Genomic DNA, 25,923 nt, shown 5'->3' with positions numbered 1-25,923 from the left:
CAGCTCCAGCCTCCAGCAGCCCGGCCTGCGCCGGACTGCAGTCTGCCTGCACTCTGCTCTCCCCCCTCCTTCGCTGGTGGCGCAGGCGCGCCTGCATGCAGGCCCCCACCGCAGGCGCGCGGCCGGCCTGGATGTCATTTTGGGCAGAATCCAACATTTCGCACGAGTGCCACACCTGTTGCTGCCCTTGCAACGACGCTTTCTGCGGGCTCCCAGACTGCCGCACCCTGACAAGGGCATCGCGTAGCCTGTTGTCTCTTGCTTCCGGGCCTTTGGCACGCCAGTGCGTCGCCCGGCGCCGGCCTTTGCACATCCTGCGATGCGCATACCTGTCCTGTTTGGAGCCCAGGAGCTCGCCGGCGCACCCTTCGCCTCCGCAGATCTCAGGTATGATGTTTGTGAACATTTATGCACTGGTTGCTGTGGCGATCCTCCCTCGCTGTGGCTGCTGGGCTCGAGGATGGCCAGCGCGATGTCCTGACCTGACCCCAAAAGCGCCCTGATCGCCATGCTTTCACGCTCCTCCTGCCACCAAAGCCATCTCTGCATGCTGCAGATCCGTCGGAACGCGGCGCCGGACAGCGGCCAGCCCTGCCAGAGGCTGGCACCTGAGCAGATCGAGGCAGCAGATCTCCACCTGTGGACGCGCCTTGCTGCAGGTGTGGACCCTGCAGCTCACCTCACCGTCCTCTGAACGTTCCCTGACAATCACCTGGCGGCACCTGGCTGGACCTGCCTGATGCCTGGCCTCCCTGGCAGGGTTAGCCATGCTTGGAAAGCAGGATTGCTCAGGGAGGGGTCAGGCTGCATCATGCTCTGGGCTTCACGCCTCGAGCCGTTCTTTCATCAACAGAGAGTCTTGCTGAGGGGTCGCAAGGCAGCTGCAGCCGGGGCTTTTGCTGAGGGACATGTCCCAGCCTGCCTGGCGCCTTGGGTACTGTTGGCGCCTTGGCAGGGAAATCTCGTCGTGCCGGCCGCGCGCAGCTGTGCTCAGACGTGCACGCTGACCTGCCTGGCTGCCCGATCGCAGGTGGGACTCACCTGCAGCCGGATCGGCGTGCGCGCGGGCCGGCCGGGGCGTAAGGACCTTAGCCAGGGGACTCATCCCTCCACGGCAGCAGCAGCGCATGCGCGTGACAGCTTGCGAGGACCTTTGTGTCCAGGATCTGGGGCTACGCAGCCGCGAGCTGCTGCAGCAGCAGGTGCGCCGGCCGGCCTGCTCCCACTGCTGTAGCTGCAGGCTGGCTGAAGCGCAAGAGTCCCTCACCCGTGCCTCATACAGAGTTTCAAGCGCCACTGCTTGCTATCATTATCACATGCCACCATGCATGCAAGCGGGGCGTCTGCAGCCACATCTGTGGGGCCTAATCGGGCATTTTCCTGTGATGTGCTCCGCAGCCCGCCTCCCAACTCCTCGCACAGACCGCCTTTCCTGACAGAAGTCCTTGACACCAGCGGTTGTGTTCTGGATGTGCAGCGGGCGCACCCTCATCAGGCAGCGGCGTCATGACGGCCAGCCGGACTGCCGGCGATGCATTCCGGCGCGCTTGCTGCGGAGCACCTCTCGCAGCCGTCTGAGCTGCGGCCGCCATCACTCTGGCAACCTACCCTCGGCCGCGGCAGGTGGGTGGACCTGCACTTGCCTGGCTGCCCCTTCTTAAGCTCACATCAATCCATGCCACAGGGAGATCTGCATGCGCTTTGCTCATGCATGCAAGACCAGTGCGTTTTCACTGGGAGCCCATAAAAGTTAAAATTATGTTAGTCTTTGGGCAGTTGATATAAATTCTACTGAAGGGCTTCTAGGTAATTTTCATGCTTGTTACCGGTTTACATGGTTGGCTGCTCCTTAGCATGCATTAGCATTAGCCTTGGCAGTGAAGACTCCTCGCGCTGGCCGCGCGCAGCTGTGCTCAGACCTGCCTGGCTGCCCGATCGCAGGTGGGACTCGCCTCCAGCCGGATCGGCGTGCGCGCTGGGCCGGCCGGGGCGCCAGGACCCCAGCCGGGCGACTTCTCCCTCCCCACGGCAGCAGCAGCGCATGGGCGTGGCAGGCTGTGAGGACCTTTGTGTCCAGGATCTGGGTCTATGCAGCCGCAAGCTGCTGCAGCGGCAGGTGCGCCGGCCGGCCTGCTCCCGCCACATGCAACCGGTTTCAAGCGCCACTGCTTGCTATCCTTAATCAATGCCACAGAGCTCGCAGGCAGGACGTCTGCAGCCACACCTGTGGGGCCTGCTCATGCATTTTCCTGTGATGCGCTCCGCAGCCCTCCCCTCAACTTCATTCTCGCACATCGCTCTTTCTGGCAGGAGTCCTTGACACCAGCACTTGTGTTCTCTAGGCATGCAGCGGGCGCACCCTCATCAGGCAGCGGCGTCATGATGGCCAGCCGGACTGCCGGCGATGCATTCCGGCGCGCTTGCTGCGGAGCACCCCTCGCAGCCGTCTGAGCTGCGGCCGCCATCACTCTGGCAACCCACCCTCGGCCGCGGCAGGTGGGTGGACCTGCACTTGCCTGGCTTTGTCCTTCCTCAAGCTCACATCAATACATGCCAAAGGGAGATCTGCATGCGCTTTGCTCATGCAGGCAAGACCGGTGCCAAGTTACTGGGAGCTCACAAGGTGAAAGTTCAAATAGTCTTGGGTACCTGACAAAAAGTCTGAATTTCTACTGAAGGGCTTCTGGGTAATTTTCATGCTTGCTCCTGTCAGCAATGGCCACAAGCAGCAGGAATGCATGACAGCGGCGCTGCCAGCGTGAAAGCCTTCTGCATGCAGCCCATTCATCGCGGTCCTGTCTTCACAGGCTCGCGATTGTGGGACTTTTGGGAGACAACAGGTTTCATGGCAGCGCGGCTCCAAGGTTCTTACAGACTGCCACGGTTGTGTGCAGGGCATGGCGACCGGCGGCGCCTCAGCGGAGGCAAGAGCCAGCGTGGAAGTGACTAGCATGAGTGCGCTCATTCAGCGCTGCAGAGCAGGCAGAGCCGGAGGGGCGGGAGCTGTCAGCGCCATTGACAAGGCGTCTGCTCAAGCAGGGCAGTGGCGGCCGTCAGTGGCGGTGGAGGGCTGCCTCCGGCGCCGTCAGCACCTGTGATCTCAGCAGCCCGGCAGCCTGCACAGCCGAGCCCCGACAGCCCCCTGATCATGGAAAGGCGCTCGGCGCCGAGCCGGCAGTTGCTGCGGCACAGAGGCTGGCTGTTTCAGGCCGCAGACACGAGACAGTTTTTGACAGCAGTGGACTCGAGAACATCTGCAACAGCGCAAATATGACGTTTGGTTGAGTTTGCGGTCATGGTAGCGCTCCGGATCCGACGGAGTCACTGGCTTGAAATTGGAATCCACCATTTCTCTGCAACACCATGGTCCAGCTACTCGCTGGGCTGCCAGACTCCACATGCATGAGCAACCCAGGAGCAGGGCGCACCATTGCATAGCAAAGTGCCAGGATCCAGTGTGAATTGTGGAAGTCCCTAGGAGGCTGTCTGTGGCGGACGTGGCCGCGCTCTGGCTGCCGGCAGCTCCAGCGGATGCGCGGCAGCGGCTGCGGCGTAGCAGACGCAGCCGCTTCTGATACATCTCTATCCTCCAAGTGAAGCCGCTCCACAGAACACGCATTGAGAAGGCACACAGCTCACGCGCACGGAACAAGCATATGCATGCATGCAGTAGTCACAAGAATCAAAGCATAAGAAAATCTACAAGACGATCACCTCTTCCGGCCTGCCCCATCCAAGCAGTTTGGAGAGATTTAGGCTGGCGGCAGCTCCCCCTGTAGCACTCGCAAGACCAGCCTGCAGCACTCCGACGGAGCGGGCCGCGCACCGGCTCGGATGGATCCTTGCAGGCTTTTAACAAACCCTTGTAGCGGTCCAGCTGCCATGGAGCAAGAGCAAAAGGCAGGCAGAGTCGAGGGGATCCGAAGTCTGCCGGCGCCGGCGCCAGTGCCGGCGGCAGGCAGGCCGGCATGCCGGCAGTGCCGGACTGCCCCTGGAGCAGGATTCTGCAGGCAGGCCGGCATGCCGGCAGTGCCGGACTGCCCCTGGAGCAGTATTCTGCAGGCTGCCGGCATGCCGGCAGTGCCGGACTGCCCCTTGGGCATAATTCTGCAGGCTTCCGGCATGCCGGCAGTGCCCCTGGAGCAGGATTCTGCAGGCTGCCGGCATGCCGGCAGTGCCGGACTGCCCCTTGGGCATAATTCTGCAGGCTTCCGGCATGCCGGCAGTGCCGGACTACCCCTGGAGCAGGATTCTGCCGGCACGCCGGCAGTGCCGGACTGCCCCTTGGGCAGAATTCTGCAGGCTTCCAGCATGCCGGCAGTGCCCCTGGAGCAGGATTCTGCAGGCTGCCGGCATGCCGGCAGTGCCGGACTACCCCTGGAGCAGGATTCTGCCGGCACGTCGGCAGTGCCGGACTGCCCCTGGAGCAGGACCCTGCAGGCTGCCGGCATGCCGGCAGTGCCGGACTGCCCCTGGAACAGAGTTCTGCCGGCACGCCGGCAGTGCCGGACTGCCCCTAGAGCAGGATTCTGCAGGCTGCCGGCATGCCGGACTGCCTCCGGAGCAGGATTCTGCCGGCTGCCGGCAGTGCCGGACTGCCCCTGGAGCAGGATTCCGCAGGCTGCCGGCATGCCGGTGAGAAATGTCAAAAACAATACCCCTGACCCACCGACTACCCGCTTAGGATAACCGGCAGAGCGGACACCGGGACCGTTGAAGGCCTTTTCCGGTATCTAGAGTCCGCTAACCCGCCTGTGATATACCTGACTTTCCCATTAGAGACTTATGCGGAGGCGCAGCGAGACCTGCGCAGGCCGTTGCCGGCGTGCTGGTTCCCTTAAACGGTCACCTTAGGGTGGACCAAGGGGCTGTTACCCCGCCGGTTAGATCCGCGTAGCTGCTCGCAACCCTTAGACCACTTGTGCAAAGTGCCGCACGATTGCGCTAGCGTCTTAAAGGTGTTGGGCCCAACCGACCTTCAGAGGACCAATATTGGTGACTATTCGTTGTACGCTTAAACGGGTTACTCGCTCTAGCTCAGACCACGCACGCTGTAACGGGGCGGGAGATACCCCATGTCATCAGCTCTTTTCGAAAATTCGAGAATCCTCCCGCAGGTGGCGCAGGCGCGCCTGGATGCAGCAGCATGGATGCAACTTTCCTGACTACCAACATTCGACTACTAAGTCCTAAACAAACAACCGTTCAGACGGCTTGCCGGAACGGCGTTGCCGGCTGCCATCAACCGGCAGACGGTATTTAGCGCCTTACAGCCGGCAGTGCCCGACTGCCCTGGAGCAGGAATCTGCCGGCATGCCGGCAATGCCGGATCTGCCCATGGAGCAAGATCCTGCCGGAAGACACTTTTGCTTGCTGCCGGTCGCCTTTGAGCGCGGCCCCGGGTCTCCCAATTGGGAATCAGGAAGGGGCATGTAACGATAGAAGGGAAGAAGTGCCATAAAGGCCTATCTTTCCTATATGACCCCTATATAGGCACATATAGGCATATATGCACACGTTACAGGGCCGGCATATCCGATAGAGGAGGGTCCTGCAGCAGCAATTGACGACAACACTTGCATGATGATCAACAAGGCCTGCAGCGTCCCTGTAGCAGACAAGGTAAAGAAATGGAGTGGCAGATTGTAACTCGGAGGATCCAATCGGACAAATCGTGCGAACAATGGCTCAGTCTCAGAAGATCGTCGCAGCAAGGCCACTCTACTTCTTACAACACCGTGTTTGAGCCACGTCGTCTGCGAGGGATCTATGCCAATGAGCGAGTGGAATTTACGCATGGGCGAGCCCATGGGATATGTTCCTGAGCCCGGACGAGCCGGGCCTATCGGTAATCGGGTGACGGTCATTGGGACGAATGACCCCGCCGGGCTCATAGCATGACTTCCACCTTAAGAGGCGCGCAGGTGTTAGCCGACGAATGGTAGCTTTGTGCGATTGCCTGTTTTAGCATGCAGAAGACAGAGCTCTGCCTAAGCCGCAGCCATTGTTTTAAAATGCATACCAAGAGAAGGGTGTTAGTTTTATTCATAGAAATGGGGTCACTGGTGTTGGCGCGAGCACCGTGCTCTGGCAACTGCAATATTTTGTTGATTGCAAAAGGCAGATTGTGTTGCAATCCACAGGTCCTTTTGTACAGACACAGTTGTCACTTTGAGTAAAAATGAATGCCAAACACACGAGCAGTGATTAAGTTTGGGCTACTAAGAAACTGCCACGTCAGATCTTGCTTCGAAAATCCAAAAATCAGGAGCAGCTTCCAAATATTTTGGACGTGGAACTACTCCAATTCTCCGGTTTCGGATTAAAAGCTTGACAACAGACCAAGCTTGAGTACTTTTCCAGCTGAAAGATTCGCCTTCACGAAAGAACTAGCTCTATTACCACCGACGCTGCGCAATGGTGCGATCTGTGTCCGATGCTCACGTTGCAAATTTGGAATACGTCATTAAACTTTCTCGTGGGCTAGTGAAGAGGAAGTGCAATGGGTTTTCTTGAAATCAGGTTGCTTTCCCTTCGCGGTGCTCCCTATGTGTATCCCTGCTGATCTGTATAGGTAATGAAGACTGAGAAGGAGCAGCGCCTTCTCGGTGCCAGCAAGACCTTTGACAGCGGCCTTTCACGCTTCAATTTGAGCGCTTGGGATGATCTTCTGTCGTCCGATGTCATCCTTCACAAGGACGGTATCACTCTGTTCGATGACCTCCATGGAAGAAACTCCGTAAGGGGATATTTCCAGGTAAAGTCCTGCACCAACAAGATGATGCTTGTAGTCGGAAATTATTGTATTTGTTCAAAACCTGGTTTTGGTCAGTGGTAATCTAGGATCCGATATAAAGCATAATTGTTATTGTTGGACATGTCATCGGATCGTCGGTGGCGCTGAAACCATTGTGCTCGTACTTGCAGGCATACATTGACAGATACAGTTATGAGCACATTCCCATCACAGGGGCAGTGGACGAGCACAGCAATGTTGCCTTCTCGTTCCATGTTGACAAGGTGTGGCTGCGAATCTGGCCCAAGCCTGCATGGACTATTCAGCATCACAATACATTCCTTAAGGCTGCCTTTAGACAATGGATATCCAGACTAAAGCAACTGCCTGTGCAGGATGTGACACCCAAGAAGGAAGCTTACCAAGGCCAGCATGCCGCTGGACAGGCTAAGCCCACCAGCACACTTGGGTGTGCCATGGTCCTTCTGCCATCATGATGAGTCTTGCTGTGTTTCCTGTGTTTTTGTATGATGCACTGTAAGCAAACATCATCAATGTTGATGCTGAAGCTCGCTGTTCAGGATCTTCTTCCTGCGTTTCAACCGCGAGGAGCGAGTGCAGGAGATCTTTTTCCTGCGCCAGCTCAGCCACGATGAGGCAGCACGCAAGGTGAGGACCACTTTTGAAGGGTAGCCAAAGGGCTTTACTTGAGCACACCAACTTCTGTGTGTGTAATAGATTTTCCACGAATTCTGACACATACAGAATGTTCTTGTACTGAATCCACCACAGCAATGTTATGATAATGCCAAGACGATGCTGTGCAGCTCAAGACCATCCCCGACTACAGCAAGCTGAGCATTGACGATGCGCTCAAATACCGCGGCTCTGAGGAACAGAGTGAGAAGCGTGCTCAGAAGCATGACCATGCAGCATCACTCTACAACCACGTGCGACCCCGAGCCGTCTGTCACCCTGTGGCCACTGTTAACCACTTGCACATGCGCAGGAAACCCGGTCAAGTGAGGTGTGGCTGAATTGGCATGGTGGTACTGAGGTGCCTGTTCTGTGCCATGGCAGATCTGGGCCACTGGAGATGTCTCCCTTGCTGATAAGATCTTTGCCAAGGATGTGTCCCTGTACAGCCTAATCTATGGTATGCACCAATCTGATTTTATGTTCTGTCTGACAGTGCTGTGGCAATAATCTCTGGTTACATGTTTCTACCAGCAATGCTGTGACAAAGGCTCTATTGTGTAGCAGTATATGAGATACACGGACTGTTCGCTGCATGACAATTCAGTGTGCTGCAGGTGGTGAGAAGGAGGGCCTGGACACATTCAAGAGCATGGTCAGCGGCATCTTCAAGGTCAGCGTTTGTCCTACCAAGCATGTTGCGTTGCAACACATCTTAATGTGCCACTCAGTGTTACTCGTCAATAATCAATGGGAGGAGTTGCTGTGTTCACATCTGCAGGAATATGAGGTCAAGGACAACCGCTCCACAGTTGCTGTGTCTGCTGGCAATAAGGCCTTCATCTTCTGGAGGGTACGAGGCTCGTTCACTTTGCATTTAGTAACAATGCTGGTTATTTGGATAACTGCACCTTCATAGCATCAAAAAGGTTTTACAGGTGAAACATCATGAAGGCTTCTGAATATTGGGTGCTTTGTCCCTGACAGATCACAGGCGTGTACCAGGGCGATTGGACCCAGAACTATGGCCTGAGCCTGCTTGTCTTTAACAGTGCTGACAAAGTTCAGGATGTGCTCACGCTAATGACACCATTTCCTGGACAGCGGCGCCAGCTGCTCAAGGCAGAGGAGTGATTACGTAATACCAGATCTGGTTCAGGCAGGAGGAGCTAGCCCAAATAATAGCCACAGCTCGCTGGTCTTGCAGAGCACTGCAGAGCTGTATGTATTCTTTGTGTCTGTCTGAATTGGATACAACTTGCCTGCATTGCTGTTGCGGCAATGTATACATACCGTGTCATGCATCTTGAGTGCAAGTCCCCATGAAACCGGTCGTGTAAGGCCTTACATGCACATGTGAGGTGCTTCAGGAGTTCAAGAACATGTGTATTTACATCATATCCAATGTCTTTGGCGACAAGTCTGCAACATCGAAACCTTGCACCATTCTCTGCCCACAGCAACCTAGACAACAATGTTATACAGACAGACAACACTTTGCAGTTGTAAGCTTGCAGTAAATACAACTTCTTGGACGCATTCTGAAAACACAATGCCACAAGGACATTATGACAACAATCCTGCATGCATTCCTTAGGACACCACTCAAATAGCGTCCATTACTTCACTTCTCCATTGAACGTTGTGTGCGTGACAGTGCGCCACTGAGCTCCTTGGAACTGAAGGCATGCTTCATAGTAGATGCCTTGACCAACTGTTCAACAACACAGACATCATCAGCCCAGTTGAATGAATACACCAGAGAATATGCTTTCGCATGCATGGGGTCTTCAAGCAGATTTGCGCTTTTAATATGAATGAATGTTTGCACGCCGACACTCGCACGGAGCAATAGCCACAGCCCTATCCGGTAGAGAGGAAAGTGAGCAGTCTGCACCAGCGGACGTCGAATCAGGTATGGAAAGAAGACAGCAACAATGCCCTCGCCCTTGATGATGGGCAGAATGATGCATGCTGCACAGCGCAACAACAGCACACCCATCCACACCCCCCTGCACCACAGCCACCGGACATATCACAATGGGCACCAATACTCCGTGGGCCTTCCTTGCTGTAGTGCATCAACGCAATGCAGCTGGCTACATGCCCAACAGGACCTAGTAGGGAGGAACTTAGGAACGGCTAGCTTGGACACAAAACAACCCTGTCAAGAGATGTTGAGGAGAAAGAGGCATGCATCATGCTATCCAGTTGTAAGGGAGCCCTTCCTTTCTCCTCTGGCCCTCGCTCCGCCTTGATGGCTGTTTCTGCATATCTGTTTCTCTCAGAAAGGGAGATACAAGGGCATCAAAGGGCGTGCTGTCCGGTGCTGAAGGGTTGCAGCGGGGTGGACCTGAGGGTGGGGCGCGGCAGCAGCAGGCGACCGACACCGAAGACGGCGACGGCAAAGAAATGCATAACGAGGATGGAGGGCCGCGGGTTGAGGCCAGACAACAGGCTGACGGGGCCCGCGCTGTACCAGCCGCCCAGGCGCAGGTAGTCGAAGCAAGCCTGCCGCATCTCCTCGTGCGCTGCGCTGCCCCTATAGCAGAACACCTGCGCACAGACCACCACCGCCAGCCCCATCTCACTTGCTTGCATTTTTATGACTAGATTTGTTCCTCGCTGTTTACACGCAGGCAGCTTATCCTTGCCCCTTGATGACTTGATTACTTCCACACTTCTTGGGTGAAGAGAGTTCTTTCTTGTTGAAAGCAAGGAGGATTCTTGTCTGAGGACACGATGGGCCTAGAGATTGATGACTGGAAATAGCACCTGGTAGAGGGCATTGGCAAGGGTATTTATGGTAGCGGAGAGGGGTTTGCGGCGTGTGTAGAAGGCGTGCGTGGTGGCCGCGGTCGCCAGGCTGTCGCTGAAATCCGGCAGCGGCCGCAGCATGTCGCAAAGCAGCAGCGTGTCACTCAGCGCCACTGTCATCCCGCCACCTGCATACACCATCAGGCCATCGTCATTCCAGAAACTCACTGGACACTGCAGCTTTATGACGGGCAGGCCATGAGGACATCCTGCAACAAGCAGGAAAGGACAGAAACAGATTGACAAATGCTGCATGGGGAAGGGATCGACTGCACCTTCCTGCTAAAACGTCATTGCAGGCTTGAAAGACGACGAAATGGATTCCAAGGCAGCAACGGCGAGCGAACCAGTGAGCGGGTGGCGCATGTTGAACGCATCGCCGAGCAGCAGCGCGCCCGGCCGGTGGATGGGCGCGGCTGGCATCAGCTTATTCTGCATGCTGCGGATGCGCCCGGCATCCACAGCCTCCAAGAAGGCGGCACGAAGTTGCCGCGGCACCTGCGGCGCAACGGTCGCGCGGAGGTAGCCAGGCAGCTCGCTCGGCAGCCTCTCCCCCGGCACGTCCACCAGGCACCGCACCTAATCCACATACAAGACCTCATTACTTGTGTACGTCCACATAACGCATCTACAGCCAGAAGGGATGTACTGCAATCTTCCACATTGCTTGTCATTGGCTAGCTGCAGAGCGCCCCATAGGATAAACATGTCAGTATGGGGCTTTAGTGCTGCAAAATACCGAGACCGGAACGGGTGCAAGACAGAGACACGGCTTGATGCAGATTTAGCCAGCTGAGGGCCGGGGGCGCACCTCAGTGGAGGAGATGGGGTAGAACAGGATGGGCGAGGGCTTGGCCAGGACGACGTGGCCAAAGTTGGCATAGGGCAGCGCCGCGCCGTGCAGCAGCAGGCCCACGAAGAAGGAGGGGTGCCGGATGTGCGGCGTCGACAGCTTGCTGCGCAGCGACGAGTACATGCCATCGCAGATGATGCTGAGGTCGGCACGTGCCGTGCGCTCGGAGCCGTCCGCTGCCTTGTACAGCACCCCACTAACCGCCTCCTCGCTGTCTTCCTTCCACTCGTCTCCCCTCTCTGCGGCCCCAGTAGCATCCACGCATTCTGACACTGCTCTTCCAAATGCTACTCTGCTCTTTTGGTCCATGCCCCATCATAGCCAGGTCATGATCCTCAGGCTGATTTAGTTCATTCCCAGGGCTTCGTGTTCAGGATAGTTGTTTATAATATAATGGTGATGGCAACAGTGGCCTGGAATAATGAAGCCAAAAGAGCGATCCCAGTACCAAAAAGAACTGCGCACCATTGAGCAGGCGCTTGGCGATGCCCTGCCGGATGGTGACGGAGGGCCTGCTTGCAGCGGCCTGCCGCAGCCGCTGCACAAAGCGGCCGTTGTGGAAGGAGCGCCCCGCCACGTCCCCATCAAAGCCCTCTGTCGGATAGCTCACCTTCGCTTCCTCCTCGTCCTTGAACATGCAGTACCCGTACACCTGCACGCACTGGCTCCTATTGGCGCAATTCCCAAGCACAGATATCATTGGGAATTTCCTCACGAGATGTTTGCAGGACACTCGGCGCAGGATGACTGGTGAGGGGAACTCCTCCGCAGACGTAATGGATGAATTTATGCTGGCAATCAGGAGCCACACTGTGGACTGTGTTGCTGCTACAAGTGCAAACACCTTCTGGGCATCGATGCCATCCACTGCCTGCTCCAGGCCGAGGCGCTTGAGCATAAGGTAGCCACCCGGCTGCAACAGCTCGCCCACAATTCTGTCCGGCTGCGACAAGTCACGCTCCAATAGGAGCACACGCCGCCCATCCTGTCCAGCAGAGGCCCCAGGGTCAGCAAGGAGAACTGCCCCGGCAGTACACAACATGGGTGTGGTTCTTCCTTGCACTGTGCACAACTGGTGCATGACAGGAAGGTCATTTTGATGTCCTACCCGTCCCTGTGAGTATGCCAAGGCAGAACCTGCCACGCCAGCTCCCACCACTACAACATCCCATACCTGCAACACAAACTCGCTATTTGTTTCCTCAAACGCACCGTCTTTCTTTACAATCATGATGGCTTTTCATGCATCCAAAAATATAAAGAGACTGATCAATCAACGCTCACAACACACCCTTCCTTGTTCACCTGAAAGCTACCGGAGCACTGAACAAGATATACAGAATAGTATTTACCGTTAGTACAACAGAGTACTTCCCTTTAGATGAGCAGCATCTACTACGGTGTTCAAAACCCCCGTACCTCAGGATCACGGCTGAAGTCATCATTTGATGTGATTGGAGGCAAGAAAGTGCTGGTGGATGCTCCGGGCAAGAAGCCGCTCTCACCACCTCTGCCCATGCTTCAGCCTTGCATGGAGAAGCCAATTGTCTTCGTCAGTGTCAGAGGTATGCCAATAATTGATGACTTGCAAATGTTCACTCTGCAGATTTGCTGCAGAGTACATGATTGTGCGCCTGCCAGCTGGCATCACCCGTGGCATCTTGACTGCGCAATGATTGTCTCATCTGTTTCTGAATTTGAAGGACATCTGAACAATTTGTTTAACTGTGCATAATATGAGCCATTAAAACCGGTGCATGCATGTTGCCGAGGAGTGAAGAAGTCGCCACAGCTAGTTGGCATCCCCACATCTGGTGAAGATTGACTAGCAGCACCTGCCAGATTGGATCAGTTAAAACTGTAAAAATGTTACTGAGATCATCAATCAAGTGTTATAGTAGGTTGATTAGGGGCATCGTCCCGGCAGGGCGTGTGACTTGCAGCACGGTAGGCAATTTCCTTACAACCGAAGATACGAGGAGGACAATCTTGTGGTTGATCGATGATGAGCTCGACATGTATCTCCTTACAGCCATATCACTGCAAATCTCATGTTGAAAGTGGCCGATTTCCTTCAAGGTGTGTTTGGAGAAATAGTATAACTGCTACGCACGGGACGTGACGTTCCTTCTTGCGTTACAGGAAGGACAGCTTGGAAGATGGCTATCAGGCCAGGCAGCATCTACATCTGAACCACGCGAGGCTATGGAGTATGACGTGTGCATTGTGGGTGCTGGCCCTGCCGGGCTGTCTGCTGCTATCAAGCTGAAGCAGGTAGGCTAGCATTGCTGCATGAATTCCTTAGTACCATCACCATTAGACTTCCTCTGTCATGCAGCCCTCTGTCTCGTGCTCCATCTCCATGGCTGTAGCTCTCTGTGCTGTTAGATGTGCCAGGAGGCTGGCGAAGAAATCAGCGTTTGTGTAGTGGAGAAAGGGTCAGAAGTCGGTAAGGCCCTGATTCCTTAAAATCCCGGCACGTCATTATGTGATCTCGACATGCGTGCAATGAAGATTGTATTTCTTGGGTTCAAGAGACTGAGGCAATGTGTGCGGTGCCCAGGCGCGCATATATTGTCTGGGAACGTGTTGGAGCCCAGGGCTCTCACCGAGCTCATACCAGAGTGGAAGGCGGAGGGGGCACCTTTGCATGTGCCCGCGACTGATGACAGGCACCTGCTTCCCTCCTGCTTGTTCATGCAGTGTGCTTGGCATCTGTAAGAGAGCCTTGTCCTTGATGTATTCCCATGCTGGCCATTAACAAGCTGCTTGTGAGTTTCATACCAGGTTTTTCTATTTGACCAGAAAACATGCATTACGATTGCCGAACCCGCCACAGATGCACAACAAGGGCAACTATGTGATCAGCCTCAGGTGCCTATTCAACATGTTTCCAAGATAGTGCATGCGTGCCACTGACAGCCATAGCAAAACATCCTCAAAACTACAACTGACATCATGTTGTCTAAACACCAGGTCATCTGAAATAGAGAAATTTTGCGCAGTGAGCTGGTGAGATGGCTGGGCGAGAAAGCAGATGGTTTAGGTGTGGAGATCTACCCAGGCTTTGCAGCGAGCGAGGTGCTGTACCAGCGGGGAGCAGTGGCCGGCATAGCCACGAATGACTTTGGTATCGGCAAGGATGGCCGACCAAAAGACACCTATGCCCGCGGCATGGAGATTAGAGCACGCGCTACCCTCTTTGCTGAGGGCTGCCGTGGGTCCTTGTCTGAGGTGCGACCTCTCTCCAAATTGTCACCTTCACAAGTCAACAGTATAAAAAGAGACAATGTGATAGAGTGCCAGAGATTGTTGATCAGACTGCTGCAAGATATGTGGACGGGCTTGTCCTAAGCTTGATGAGCAGATAAGCATGCCAGAAGGGTGAGCGTAGTTGATGTGATAGCCCCTGAATATTTGCGCAGGAAGTCATGAAGCGGTACAACCTAAGAGAGGAAGCGGGGTCAGATCCACAAACCTATGCCATTGGCCTGAAGGAAGTCTGGGAGGTGTGTAGCAATGTGATCTCACACTCCCTGTCTTTTCTTTGGCCCGACACACTTTTAGAAGGTATTCGTTTGCCTCAAAACTACTGTGATAAGTATGTTTCGGTGGAAGTACAGGTGGCGCCTGAGAAGGCCAAGCCTGGACACGTTTGGCACACAGTGGGGTATCCCTTGGACCAGAGCATCTACGGTGGATCCTTCCTGTATCATATGTCTGCCAACCGCGTTGCGCTGGGGTGTGCAGCTTTAACCCTCTCTGAGAAACCACAAAATGAGCGACCTCAAACAGGGCTTTTTGAGACGTGCACCGTCCCTCTTTGAAGTACTAGAGGTCTCTGCATGTTTGACCAGGCAGGGTGAAGCCAGCATGTAGCCACATCTCCATTTGGTCTGTTGGGCAGTCCTGTGAGCCACTTCTGTGCGTGGGCAGGCTGGTGGTGGCGCTAGACTATAGGGACCCCTACCTGAACCCCTACCAGGAGTTTCAGCGCTGGAAGAGCCACCCCAAGATCAGGGCCCTGCTAGAGGGGGGCACAGTGCTACAATACGGCGCGCGCTGCCTCAATGAGGGCGGCCTGCAGTCCGTGCCCAAGCTCAGCTTCCCTGGCGGCGCCCTCATCGGCTGCTCTGCCGGCTTCCTCAATGTCCCCAAAATTAAGGTGAACATTGTGTCTATAAAGTAGGAAACTTGCGGCAGTCAGTTCTGTATCTGGCCATCTGATGGGTGGCGCTTGCCTATGCAGTATTCCGGTGTCTTGAAGGGGTGTGGTGTGACATTTGGGCGAAGTTGCACAGATGACCGCTTGGGTCTGGAATTTAGGGGACGCACACAGCCATGAAGTCAGGCATGCTGGCGGCCGAGGCGGCGTTCACGGAGCTCACAAGCACAAGCGCAGAGTCGGGGGCGGCTGCGGATCTGGCCGCCTACGAGGACGCGCTGAAAGCCAGCTGGGTCTGGGAGGAGCTTGAGAGGGAACGCAACATCAGGCCTTCGTATGCGTCTGCTGCCTCCCTTCACCTACTCATGTTGAAGTTTGGAACGCTGTGAGCCTATTAGTCTTGATTTCTCCATATTGATGGTGCTTGAAGCAGACGGGTTTTTGTTGTACCCCTTCTCAGAACAGCAGTGTGCTCTTCAGGTTCCATTTTGGCTTCTGGCCGGGGCTGGCGCTGTCGGCTGTGGACACCATTCTGCTCCGCGGCCGGGCCCCTTGGACACTGCGTCACAGGTTGCCCCTATCTGCGTCAACCGACACCCAGAGCATGCCAGCTTCACAAAACTCCTGTGCAACGCCCCCTCCAGACCTGTTTTGACAGCCAGCTTCAAACCTTGTTCTCAGCAAACGCACGGAGAGATAATGGTGAATTCCCTTGCGTGGTGCAGGCATGCAGACCATGAAGCACTGCAGCCCGCAAGCGGGTTTGCACCTCGGGAGTACCCGGCGCCGGATGGGCAGGTGACGTTCGCATTGAACGACTCGCTGTACCGCAGCGGCACAAACCACGACCATGATCAGCCGGCGCACTTGCGACTTAGGAATGCGGGCGTCCCCGCGGCTGTCAACTGGCCCATCTATGCAGGACCTGAGGGCCGCTATTGCCCAGCAGGTGTGTTGAGTTCTCCTTCCGCTGCATGCCATGGTGCAGGAGATTCTCTGCAGGCGCTGATAGATGGCATGTGGAATTGTTCCCTTCTCGGCAAGCAATCAGGAGTTTCCCTGCCGGAGACAAGTGCTGCGTTGCTGCGTGCAGGAGTGTATGAATATGCCACGGATGAGCATGGCAGGGAGAAGCTGCAGATCAATGCTCAGAACTGCCTGCACTGCAAAGCTTGCGACATCAAGGACCCAACCCAGAACATCAGGTGGACGACTCCGGAAGGGGGCGGTGGCCCTGCCTACACCATGATGTAGGCCTGCTGCAGGACTTGATGCATGCGGATCTCACACAATGATGAGCCTTCAAAGATATTATGTTGCGATAGCCAGTGGCCAGCGTTAGCAGTGCTGAATTTGTGAGTTTTGCAGTTGGCGACGCCAAGTGAAATGCTGCAGCAGTCTAGATTGTGTTGCGACACATTGCAATCTGCAGCTGCTAGCCTTGCACACGTCTTAATCCTGCTGGGCTGTCTACTTAATACTATTGGATGTGAGGCATTCCCCTGATCTTCTAGAATTCTCCCATCCAATGTTTCAAACAAGGTGGCAAGTTGCCTTTGAGGAAGCTTGAATTCAAGGAATTTGCCAGAACTGCGCACTGAAAAGCATGCCCTCATCAAGGACCCCTTAAAGATCATCTAATGCACAGTACTATCATGATGTGTCACCAGTGCTGGACCAGCCATGATGAGTCTTTTAGACTTTGGCTTGCGCACGTGCGTCAGTTGCAAATCATCATCATGATGATTAATGATCATAATAATATCAATATTTAGTCAGTGACAACCGGCCACATCACCTGCATAGGCCCACTGTCCACAGGCAGCCCCCCGCCACAGTGCAAGCTTCAAGTGTTTTCCTCCTGTGCAGTTGAAGGCCTCGGTGAAGTGCAAAGTCTGCCTTTGGAGAGGCCATGCGCGGGAAAGTGTGACGGCATTGGCGGTCGTCACAGGCGAGTGACTCAGCGCAATTCTTTAAAGATACTTTAAAGGCTCCGGGCTTTTGTGCGGCACAAAATATGCCTGCAAGTCAGCCTCCCTTTCCCCAATCCCAAGCAAACTTCATTAAGGGAGGGTTTCTGCGCACGAAAGGGGTTGATTTTCATGAGGAAAGCGGCGCCGCTGCCCCTGCAGTCTATCTCACATCTGTCCCGTGTTGTTTGTGAGACCGAGAGAGCTGCGGCCTTTTACACCGACGTTCTCGGTTTCACAGAGATCAAGAGGCCTTCCTCGTTTGATTTCGAAGGCTGCTGGTAAGCTCGACCTCCTGCATGACATGCCTGTGCCCCGAGTTCCCTGTTCAACTGTGAGTTTTGGGTTAGTTTCTGGACTGAATGAGGTGTGGTGACAGGCTCATTGGTTATGGGATATCGTTACACCTTATCAAAGGGACTCCTGTGCGGCAGCCACGGCCACTCAATCCTAGTGATGATCACACCTCCTTCCAGGTGCAGACATGTCTCATGGTGTTCTGCGCTTTCAGTGTATAGCCTACGTGCGTGGTGGCAGATGCCTGATTTGCTGGTGTATTGTCAAGAAACTCTATGCAGACACTCATAACACTCAGAGGGCCTCTTCTCAACGTTGGAAGACCGTTCCGAAAGCCCGGCGTGTGGGGTGAAAAGTCACGTATGGGGGGTTACAGGCGACTTCGCTCGAGGAGGTGGAGCGGCGCTTGAGCGATTTCAACATTCCATTCGTGAAGGCAAATGTGGAGGAGCACGGGATAGTTGTTTCGCAGGTGGGTTCTGAGTTGCCAGCAAACATTTGCTGCGTGACGCCAGCAAAAGGTCTCCGGTCTCTGTCAGAATTCCCATCAAAGACTAGGATTTCTATGAGTGGTATCCTGACATCAGCAGGGTTCTCTCTGTGTTCAGTGCCTTTTCATCTGGCCTGCTGCATGACAGTCCTCAAGGTGCCTTTTCACCAGTCTATCCCACCAGGTCATCTGGAAGAAATACTTAGGGCACGTAGCAGTCCGGAAGAAGGGACAGGATGGAGGTCTTGGTTGGAAATATGCTGTCATTGGGGTCTTTGTGCATTGACTCAGCATTGCACGGGATGCTTGACCGTGCCTGTTGTCTTGCAGGTCTTCTTCCATGACCCGGACTACAATATGATAGAGATCTGCAATTGCGACAATCTTCCTAAGGAGCTGCTGTCTGAGAAGTGCCAGCTCTCAAGGGCCTGCACAATGCCGCTCACAGCCCTTCCTGCCTGCAAGTCAGGCATCAACGCTCACATGCACTTTGACGCATCGTCAATGCGACCCTTGCAATAAGCAGCGGCCATCTTTCGAAGATTTTTGCGCTTGTCACCTTCCTTCCTTCCTGCAGGGCGCTGGTTTGCAATTGCAGCTGCAGTGATGGGGTGTGGCTGCTTGAGCATTCTCGGATATTAGGATGCATCTTGTGGCTCTCCTCTGTCGTGCGTTGTTGCCTTGCTGCAATCAGGAGCCTGCCTGTGTTTCCTGGAAGCTGCCTAGCTTAATACACCAGCTTACCATAGTGTCCACTTCTTAACGGGTGGGATCTCCTGTACAAAGGACATCACTGGCCCTAGCTACGCTAGCTGCCAGCTTCAGTTGAGACGATTTTGGTTTCATGCGTGTACTTTAGTGTTGCACAGGTAAGTCAGTGAAACATCCAACTTTTCTAGTATATTATAATTTTGACAAGATACTCTGTGATGCTTGTCATCTCCTGCATGATAGGGCTCGCTAGTAGTGCTGCTCCTAACGGTCAAACCTGGTCTGCGACGCAGACTCTGCGTTACTTGAATATGAACGGTCGAGATTGGTGAAGAAGACTCTTCGGATGCCTAGATCTAGAGACAGCAATAACTAACCTTACCACTCTCAGAGTAAGTGGAGTTGGAGTATTTGGTGGATGATTGTCTGCATAGTGGTGAAAGCAGTACTGCTATCAGTGATGTGTGAATCTTTTATGACCATCTTGCTACTAAACGCGAATAGCAGCGCTGCATGATATTGTAGCCAGCCCGATCGGGGCACCCCGAGAGCAAACAGTGCATTACAAGAGATCACACACTCTGCATTGAAGGTGCAAATGGAGTCTTTCAGATTGCGTTCGGTTGCAGTGGCAATGTACTAGACACGAAATCCATATTTCCAAAGCTTTCATACGGGGTTCTATGCTCATGCAATCACAGCACTGGCCTTCCCATCATTGTCTCAATATTGCCTTTGTCATCCAGGACCCTTCTCTTCTGCCGCTTTCTTTCTTCTGCATCCGAAATGTTATAAGCTTTTCTTCATGAGAAGACAGTCTCTGCACAATAACGTCAACATCCATAATGTCGGTGTCCAGCGTCCTAATCTCCGCAATCTTGCAGCTGTCGGCACCTAAGAGGTCTCCAAAGGTGTTCTGGAACTGTCCCTGCTCCCCACAATGCCAATCTTACAGGATGAGCAAGACCACACACAATGGGTACACAGCACACAGCTATGTATACAATCTGGGGGTAGATATGGTGCAGCGTGCTTCCACGCAGTCAGAGGGTATGCTCGCACCAAGAAATGATCAAAATGGTACAAATCCTTAGAATACCCAAAATACCTGGAGCGCTCCATGCCTCCAATATCCCAGCCAAACTCATACATGGTCTGGATGCCATGGTTTGGCCTGCAGTGACAGAACACGCTTTTGTTGCACCTGCCAGGCAGTGCCTAGCATTGTTGATCTTCATCTTCAGGTCATCGCTGCGCCATTCCTGCTCTACAGCATGCATAAAAAAAAACGGATGGGGGCCAACCATGGAGTATCATTATTAAGCAGGGCATCCATTTGTGCGGCCACAGCCTCCTCAGGGCTGAATTCTTTCCTTGGCATCACCTGAAAATCATAGGGCCCGCATGCATCAAGCCATGCGCTGGACCCAGACTTCTACGCTCTCCTGCTTCAAGAAACCATGCTGGCTCATGGAACGTGTGTTCACCTGAGGATCTGGCACATTCTGAGGATTATACTGCGGAGGTGCGCAGTGAAGCCGGGATCTGCTTCGGCTGAAGGGACAGTGCTGCAAGCTATGTGTCCCAGTGTTGACAAGCATGCCACCTGTCAACATAGCTTGCGCAGAGCAATTTCATATTTAGAGAAGCAAGTTATGCACCAGTGCTGATGGTATCACGTTGCATGTAGTTGGTCAGATTTCCTGCACGTAGCACACCTTGGACAGGATGGACTTGTCGTATTATGCTGTGACCAGCGTGGTGTGGCACACTACAACAGGCCGCCATCCTCATTGTTCACTCTTGTCCAGACATCACCTGGATTCTGTTTCGATTTCACAAACGTGACCTAGCCAGATCGTGGATGCCACTCCGACCTGCGGGATATACGAATCTTGTCATTCTATAAGCATGCAGAGGCGATCCATGCATCTAGCACAGGAAGATGTTTTTTCAGATGGTAGTGAGTGATCTCCGTGCTCTTTCGAAACTTAGTTCATGCATTTCGGAATGGATTCAGTGGGTGGCGTTCCCTGTCAAGTCCAGTTTTATTGGTTTGCTTTGCACGTCTCTTTTAGCATGCCAATATATTTCCAACGCTTGCTAAGTCATTTGTCGTGCTTTTAATTGAGAGCCTCTTCTGGTGGAGGGGCTGGCAATGCTGGAGGAAGACGGTATACTTCAGTGGTCTGCAGCCGTCAAGGCTTGAGCTGGGTGTCATTGTCTGGACGTCTGCCTCAACTGGTCTTTGCGATTTTTGGAAATTATTTGAAAATATCGCAAGCATCGCCTACCAGGCAGCATGATGGCAGCGTTGCGAAGGATTAGCAGATAAATCCAGCTTTGCCAAGTTTGGTAGCTCTGTCACCATGGACACAGCTCGCATGGCCGCAGGCTCTTTAGGTCCGCGATTGGCTGGCAGGCTCACCGCAGAGCTCATATTGAGAAGCCCACAGTACATGAACTGTGTGAAGGACTATGAGATTGATCTCAGAGGTGCGATTAATGATGCTTTATCAGAAATGTAGACCTGCAGCGCCTGACTGCAACGGTTCCTCTTGGCCATCGGTGCTCCAGCCCTGCGCTCACAGAGGTTTGTGAACCTCTGTGATAATCAGCAATGCTGGACTGATTCTGTTGACGTCTGTGTCTTTAGGCTCAAAAATAAATTCTATAGAAAACCTAGGAGCCACACAGGTACGAGTGCACATCAAATGTCGCTTTTGTTTCTTTGGCGTGCACAAGCTATGTATGGCTGTCCCCTCACTAGACTCAACCATCTGAGCCTTGCAAGCCTGCCCTGCAGAATCAATTTGACAGCATCGATCTGTCAGACAACAACATCATCATCTTGGAAGGATTCCCAAAGCTCCCGCGCTTGAAAACATTGCTTCTCAACAACAACAGAATAACGAGGATTGGGCGGCACCTGCAAGGTGCGCAAGTGCGCTGGGGTTCGCACAGAGCTGTGTAGAGAAGTAGAAGAAGGGGCTGATCAGCATGTGCTGTTGCAGAGTCAATCCCCAATCTCACGCACCTCATCCTCACAAACAACCGGTTGAAGCATCTTGCGGTGAGCCCCTGTCTGCTGCTGCTTGCAAAGCTTGATGTGTCAAAATGCTCTTTCTGGGATTTGTATTGTCTGCCAGATGCAATGTGAAACATGAGGGTGGCATGCAGGATCTTGAGCCTCTCTCGACTCTTCCAAAGCTACAGCATCTCAGTCTTTTGGACAATGAGGTCACAAAAGCGAAGCACTACAGGTGAGACCAGGGCACAGTCTGCTCATGTTTCTCTGTACAGGCTGTTGCTGCTGGTTCCTGACGTTACATCTCGAGCGGTGCTGAGACCTCTGGAGTGCAGACTGTACCTCATCCACCAGTGCAAGCACCTCAAGGTGCTGGACTTCAGAAAGGTCAAACAAAAGGTATGCTGATAATTCACGCGTCCGTTGAGGTTACGGACACCTCTCTTGGCTTGCAGCATCTGCTGTCCTATGCCCGCTGATGATGTAGGCCCTCTAAGAATGCGTGCGTTGCCCGGAGCAGGAAAGGCAGGAGGCGGAGAACCTGTTTGCCGCAGAGCCGGATCTGGTGACGGCGAACCGCACGTTTGAACCGGGTGAGGGCCTGGCAGAGGCTGAGGCCCCGGGGCAGGCCGACGCTGACATGGAGGCTGCGCCCGCAGAGCCTGCCGCCCAGAAGGGGCCCACGCCCCAGCAGCTGACGGCTATCAAGGCAAGCGCGCAAAGGCTCAGAGTCGTTCTTGTCACTTGCTTGTGCATTGTTGATCATGGTCCCTGGTCAGTAGGTCTCATATCAGCACAGAAGTGGTGGTGCATGCGCTGCTCCCCTGCGGATCACGCCAAGCCTTTGTCATGTTTTTAGGCCCTTGTATCATGGTGCAAGACTCATCTGTGGGTGCGCCAGGCTGCGATTGCCAATGCGGCCACTCTGGAGGAGGTAGCACGGCTGGAGGAGGCGCTGCGCACTGGGCACATGCCCAGCCAGCTGCTTGAGAATGGGGTCAATGGGGATGCTGCCGCCATGGAAGAGGGCTGATGTGGTCGGCAGCACACATTTCAACTGGGCTTTTAGCAGCCATGGAGAGCTCTGATGAATCAGGAAGCACCCTCTGCCTTGTGTTGGTTGGCTGGCTGGCTGGCTTGGGACGCCGGCTTGAACTCACCAACAAGCTGGACTTTGTTACTGGGTGGTGTGTGATTCGTGCAATGTGTTATGCCAATGGGTTGACATGGATCCTGTGATTTTGATTGATGCCAGACCCCAGATGAAAGGCGGCTCCGGCTCGGAGCTTGAGGAGCGATTGGTGTGAGAATGTGAGGAGTTGAGATGAATGTGCTGTCTCTGTTGCGGCTGCTGCATGACAAGAGTCATTGCTGCATGAGGTCGTCGTAGCTCTGATTGTGAATTCTTGCACGTTGGGTTGCCATGGCTTGTAAGGTTCTCAGAAGCAATCTCACCTTCACAGTATGAAGCTCACACTAGTGACTGTGAATTTTCTCTTCTCCCGGGCATGTAGAGATTCCCAAAATGTCTTTCAGCTTGATCAAGAGGCCACCTCGCGGCGTCACAGTGACAGCGGTTTCAAATGGTTGTGACCAAGTTGGTCACAACTTGTGTTGAAGTTGTGTTTGTGATCAATTGCCAACAGGGAGCGCTTGAGCAGCAAGGTAATTGCAGTGCAGCTGTGCTGCATCACACTAACAGGTATGTGAGAAACAATGCATGAACTTTCTGAGGAATGTACAGAATTCAATTTGGAAACAGCATCCACCCTTCTGTGCAGAAGCCCTACCAAAGCCCCAATGTTACAAGGTAATTGGCATCATGCATCGCGCTTGCATCGCTCTGCAGCACTGATGATCGCTTGCAGATCCAAAGCTGGGATGATATATTTTGTTGTCCTGTTAATTTTTAAGTGTGACTATGTGCAAATCTGGCAGCTTGATACCAACTTCTTGTGAGGTGCTGGAAATGTGAAGTCGAAATTGACTTCTCTACCTCTTATCAAGATACCTCGCTCCTGTATAATCATGGAAGCTACATTATGTTCAGATCTTACAATATCTGTTCAACAAGAAGGATTGTAGGTCATGAAACCACAATTTGCTCATATACTGGGCACCATCGATGGAGGTATAGAAAGCTTGCCAGGCACAGAAGGCAATTCGGACTTCGCTGGGACTCCGTTGAACTCTTATTCGAGAATACCACGCGGCAACGTGGCTGTGCGCTTCAAGGATGATCCTGCCACAGAACCTTTGCGCTCCTTTTTACTAGCTACACTTCACAGCTGTCAGGAACTCATCAGCACAGCTAGGAGGCTGGGATTTCCAGAGACGTCTGTGCGTAACAAGTTGCCGTGGTACAGGTGATCCTCGATCCAAATTACCCTACCACGCTGCTGCTGTTTCTTTCCTTCTGTGCCTTTGATTCTTTGCACGGGACGAGGACTGTGGCTCTTATGTGTAGATTAGATGTATTGGGGCAGAGTCTGAGGATCCTGCACAGCGACCGCCAATGTGTCATTGCCTGAGATGCGCATGCAGGGATGCAGTAGCAGACCCCCACGGAGCCGTGGTACTCAGCTTGCATCAGCGCGAAATGCTTGCGGCTCAGTCAAAGGGCGCGCTGGCATCCCAGGATGTCAATTACAGACCGAAGCCGCACTTCAGAACAAGCGCTCCTGGCATCAGGACTGTCATTGGCGCCAATGTGCTCTTGGTCTGGCTTGTCTGCACCTTGCGGATATGATGGATACGCGTATATGTGCGTGGCATGCAGCAGCTACTTTTGCAGGACCACTAAGTGCCATCCTGCAGGATTGCCAGCATTGATGACATTACGGGATTAATCTTCTGGCATTGAGGCAACAGCGCGCTTCATTGCGATCACTGGGCTTGCAGACTGCGTAGCGGAATCAACCTGACAACCCAGTTGCAACAGCTTCAACATGAGCTATACTGGACATGCATGCCTCTGAATCGTCTGGGCAATATGAAAGGCCCTGAAATGATTCTGCGGGCATTGACCTTTGCATTCAGGTGCAAGACAACATCAACTTGAACAGCAAGAACCGAGAAAGACACACTTTTGAGTGACCTGCACCATAATTAGCGACGGTGTTCATAACATTGTAAAAGCCACACTTGAATGCAATGGAATCGATCATGCTCCTGGGCCGGACTCCGGAAGCTTCTTGGGTTTACGTATTTGCAATTTAACCCGTGAGGCAGCCCTTCCTCATGTAAAGGAATTTCAAATGAGGAGCAGTTCTTGGCACTTGCACTGTCTTTCATGTCTGTGTTCTCTCTCGTTTTGGAGCAAGCATATCAGAAGCTGGCCTGCAGACATTACAGACTGCCTGGTGGCCATGACAGCAACTTGCAGTGCACTGATGATCATCTGCACCATGATGCCTGAATAGAGCTCCAGAGCATTGATAGGTAAAAGAATTTTTACATCTGTTCAGCTTCTATCAGCCACCACAGGTAATTGGGAAGTTGGGATTGCAGATGAGTGCAATTCCAACACTCAAAATTCATTGGGAAAAAATTAAGTAAGCCAGCCGACATAAATATGTGCATGATGCATTCACCACTTCCCATACCACATGCACATCCAATGTCCACACATAATCCAATTGTCAATCTACCCACGGGCAGCTCCAGTGGAGGTCTTGCAAGTATTTCTAAATCAAGCTGGAGCAACAAAGCGACAACATCAGTCACAACTCTTCCATGTGTCACCATTGTTTGTAATCAAAAGAGGAGGCCGATACAGAAAGTGTCTGTCTGCAGTGCAACTGTACTACAGGATGGTGGGCCATGCGTTCTAGGAAGCCGTAGCTACCATGGTATGTACCAGAATCTACCAATAACCCCTGAAGGGTTCATGGAATCACTGGCTGGTGGGTGCAAAACACACACCTGCAGGCCACCCAGCGCCTCTGTTGCACAGAGGTGTCTGACTGCTGGATGCCTCTGGCAGGTCATGGAGGACCCCAAAATTGCAGTGCAGTAGGACGCCGCTGCAGACAGCCCCATGGGATGTCACAGGGGCAGCAGCGGCACAGACTGTCACAGGATGGCAGACCTAAAACTGTGGAAAGTAGGCTATAGCATGAATGGCCCTTGCAATGCCCACCCATATGTACATCGCAAGT

The 25,923-nt window shown here is 53.6% G+C and overlaps 10 protein-coding genes across 10 annotated transcripts; 7 read left to right on the top strand and 3 right to left on the bottom strand.

Annotated features, from left to right (window-relative positions):
- Window positions 1–1,085: 1,085 nt before the first annotated feature.
- On the top strand, window positions 1,086–3,285 carry COCSUDRAFT_33614 (hypothetical protein; the record flags this gene model as incomplete). Its single annotated transcript, XM_005646491.1, has 2 exons — window positions 1,086–1,202; window positions 3,040–3,285. Coding segments are annotated over 2 exons (363 nt in total), but the record flags the coding sequence as incomplete, so codon positions are not given.
- A 597-nt stretch (window positions 3,286–3,882) lies between these two features.
- Window positions 3,883–4,897, top strand: COCSUDRAFT_56440 (hypothetical protein; the record flags this gene model as incomplete). The annotated part of the gene is made up of 2 exons (XM_005646490.1): window positions 3,883–4,635; window positions 4,814–4,897. 2 exons carry the CDS (start codon window positions 3,883–3,885, stop codon window positions 4,895–4,897), a joined length of 837 nt encoding a protein of 278 aa, XP_005646547.1.
- Window positions 4,898–6,577: 1,680 nt separating this feature from the next.
- COCSUDRAFT_56439 (hypothetical protein) lies at window positions 6,578–8,566 on the top strand (the record flags this gene model as incomplete). The annotated part of the gene is made up of 9 exons (XM_005646489.1): window positions 6,578–6,757; window positions 6,928–7,020; window positions 7,132–7,205; window positions 7,318–7,405; window positions 7,564–7,686; window positions 7,817–7,892; window positions 8,050–8,105; window positions 8,214–8,285; window positions 8,420–8,566. 9 exons carry the CDS (start codon window positions 6,578–6,580, stop codon window positions 8,564–8,566), a joined length of 909 nt encoding a protein of 302 aa, XP_005646546.1.
- Window positions 8,550–12,620, bottom strand: COCSUDRAFT_53930 (SE-domain-containing protein; the record flags this gene model as incomplete). Its single annotated transcript, XM_005646488.1, has 10 exons — window positions 8,550–8,582; window positions 9,330–9,444; window positions 9,786–9,988; window positions 10,208–10,377; window positions 10,597–10,828; window positions 11,061–11,341; window positions 11,568–11,754; window positions 11,947–12,087; window positions 12,211–12,276; window positions 12,522–12,620. 10 exons carry the CDS (start codon window positions 12,618–12,620, stop codon window positions 8,550–8,552), a joined length of 1,527 nt encoding a protein of 508 aa, XP_005646545.1.
- Window positions 12,621–13,307: 687 nt separating this feature from the next.
- On the top strand, window positions 13,308–16,521 carry COCSUDRAFT_37226 (hypothetical protein; the record flags this gene model as incomplete). The annotated part of the gene is made up of 12 exons (XM_005646487.1): window positions 13,308–13,376; window positions 13,491–13,551; window positions 13,666–13,774; window positions 13,890–13,976; window positions 14,108–14,336; window positions 14,528–14,611; window positions 14,726–14,844; window positions 15,039–15,267; window positions 15,429–15,601; window positions 15,748–15,837; window positions 15,993–16,216; window positions 16,361–16,521. 12 exons carry the CDS (start codon window positions 13,308–13,310, stop codon window positions 16,519–16,521), a joined length of 1,635 nt encoding a protein of 544 aa, XP_005646544.1.
- An 863-nt stretch (window positions 16,522–17,384) lies between these two features.
- Window positions 17,385–18,414, top strand: COCSUDRAFT_9105 (Glyoxalase/Bleomycin resistance protein/Dihydroxybiphenyl dioxygenase; the record flags this gene model as incomplete). The annotated part of the gene is made up of 4 exons (XM_005646486.1): window positions 17,385–17,518; window positions 17,617–17,713; window positions 17,911–18,006; window positions 18,355–18,414. Coding segments are annotated over 4 exons (387 nt in total), but the record flags the coding sequence as incomplete, so codon positions are not given.
- An 867-nt stretch (window positions 18,415–19,281) lies between these two features.
- COCSUDRAFT_33613 (hypothetical protein) lies at window positions 19,282–20,690 on the bottom strand. Its single transcript, XM_005646485.1, has 5 exons — window positions 20,454–20,690; window positions 20,223–20,353; window positions 20,040–20,119; window positions 19,798–19,909; window positions 19,282–19,663 (listed from the first exon to the last, which is right to left on the bottom strand). Exons 3-5 carry the CDS (start codon window positions 20,114–20,116, stop codon window positions 19,451–19,453), a joined length of 402 nt encoding a protein of 133 aa, XP_005646542.1. The 5' UTR covers window positions 20,117–20,119; window positions 20,223–20,353; window positions 20,454–20,690; the 3' UTR covers window positions 19,282–19,450.
- A 429-nt stretch (window positions 20,691–21,119) lies between these two features.
- On the top strand, window positions 21,120–22,796 carry COCSUDRAFT_17193 (L domain-like protein; the record flags this gene model as incomplete). Its single annotated transcript, XM_005646484.1, has 9 exons — window positions 21,120–21,231; window positions 21,392–21,432; window positions 21,542–21,671; window positions 21,750–21,808; window positions 21,916–21,998; window positions 22,099–22,162; window positions 22,284–22,356; window positions 22,440–22,513; window positions 22,665–22,796. 9 exons carry the CDS (start codon window positions 21,120–21,122, stop codon window positions 22,794–22,796), a joined length of 768 nt encoding a protein of 255 aa, XP_005646541.1.
- Window positions 22,797–23,639: 843 nt separating this feature from the next.
- On the top strand, window positions 23,640–25,018 carry COCSUDRAFT_53927 (hypothetical protein). The gene is made up of 2 exons (XM_005646483.1): window positions 23,640–24,129; window positions 24,308–25,018. Exons 1-2 carry the CDS (start codon window positions 23,852–23,854, stop codon window positions 24,510–24,512), a joined length of 483 nt encoding a protein of 160 aa, XP_005646540.1. The 5' UTR covers window positions 23,640–23,851; the 3' UTR covers window positions 24,513–25,018.
- A 181-nt stretch (window positions 25,019–25,199) lies between these two features.
- On the bottom strand, window positions 25,200–25,923 carry COCSUDRAFT_33609 (hypothetical protein). Its single transcript, XM_005646482.1, has one exon. It carries the CDS (start codon window positions 25,802–25,804, stop codon window positions 25,607–25,609), a length of 198 nt encoding a protein of 65 aa, XP_005646539.1. The 5' UTR covers window positions 25,805–25,923; the 3' UTR covers window positions 25,200–25,606.

This window comes from Coccomyxa subellipsoidea (genome assembly GCF_000258705.1).
Source record: "Coccomyxa subellipsoidea C-169, whole genome shotgun sequence".
NCBI lineage: Eukaryota > Viridiplantae > Chlorophyta > Trebouxiophyceae > Coccomyxaceae > Coccomyxa > Coccomyxa subellipsoidea.
This window is presented reverse-complemented; position numbering and strand designations above follow the sequence as displayed.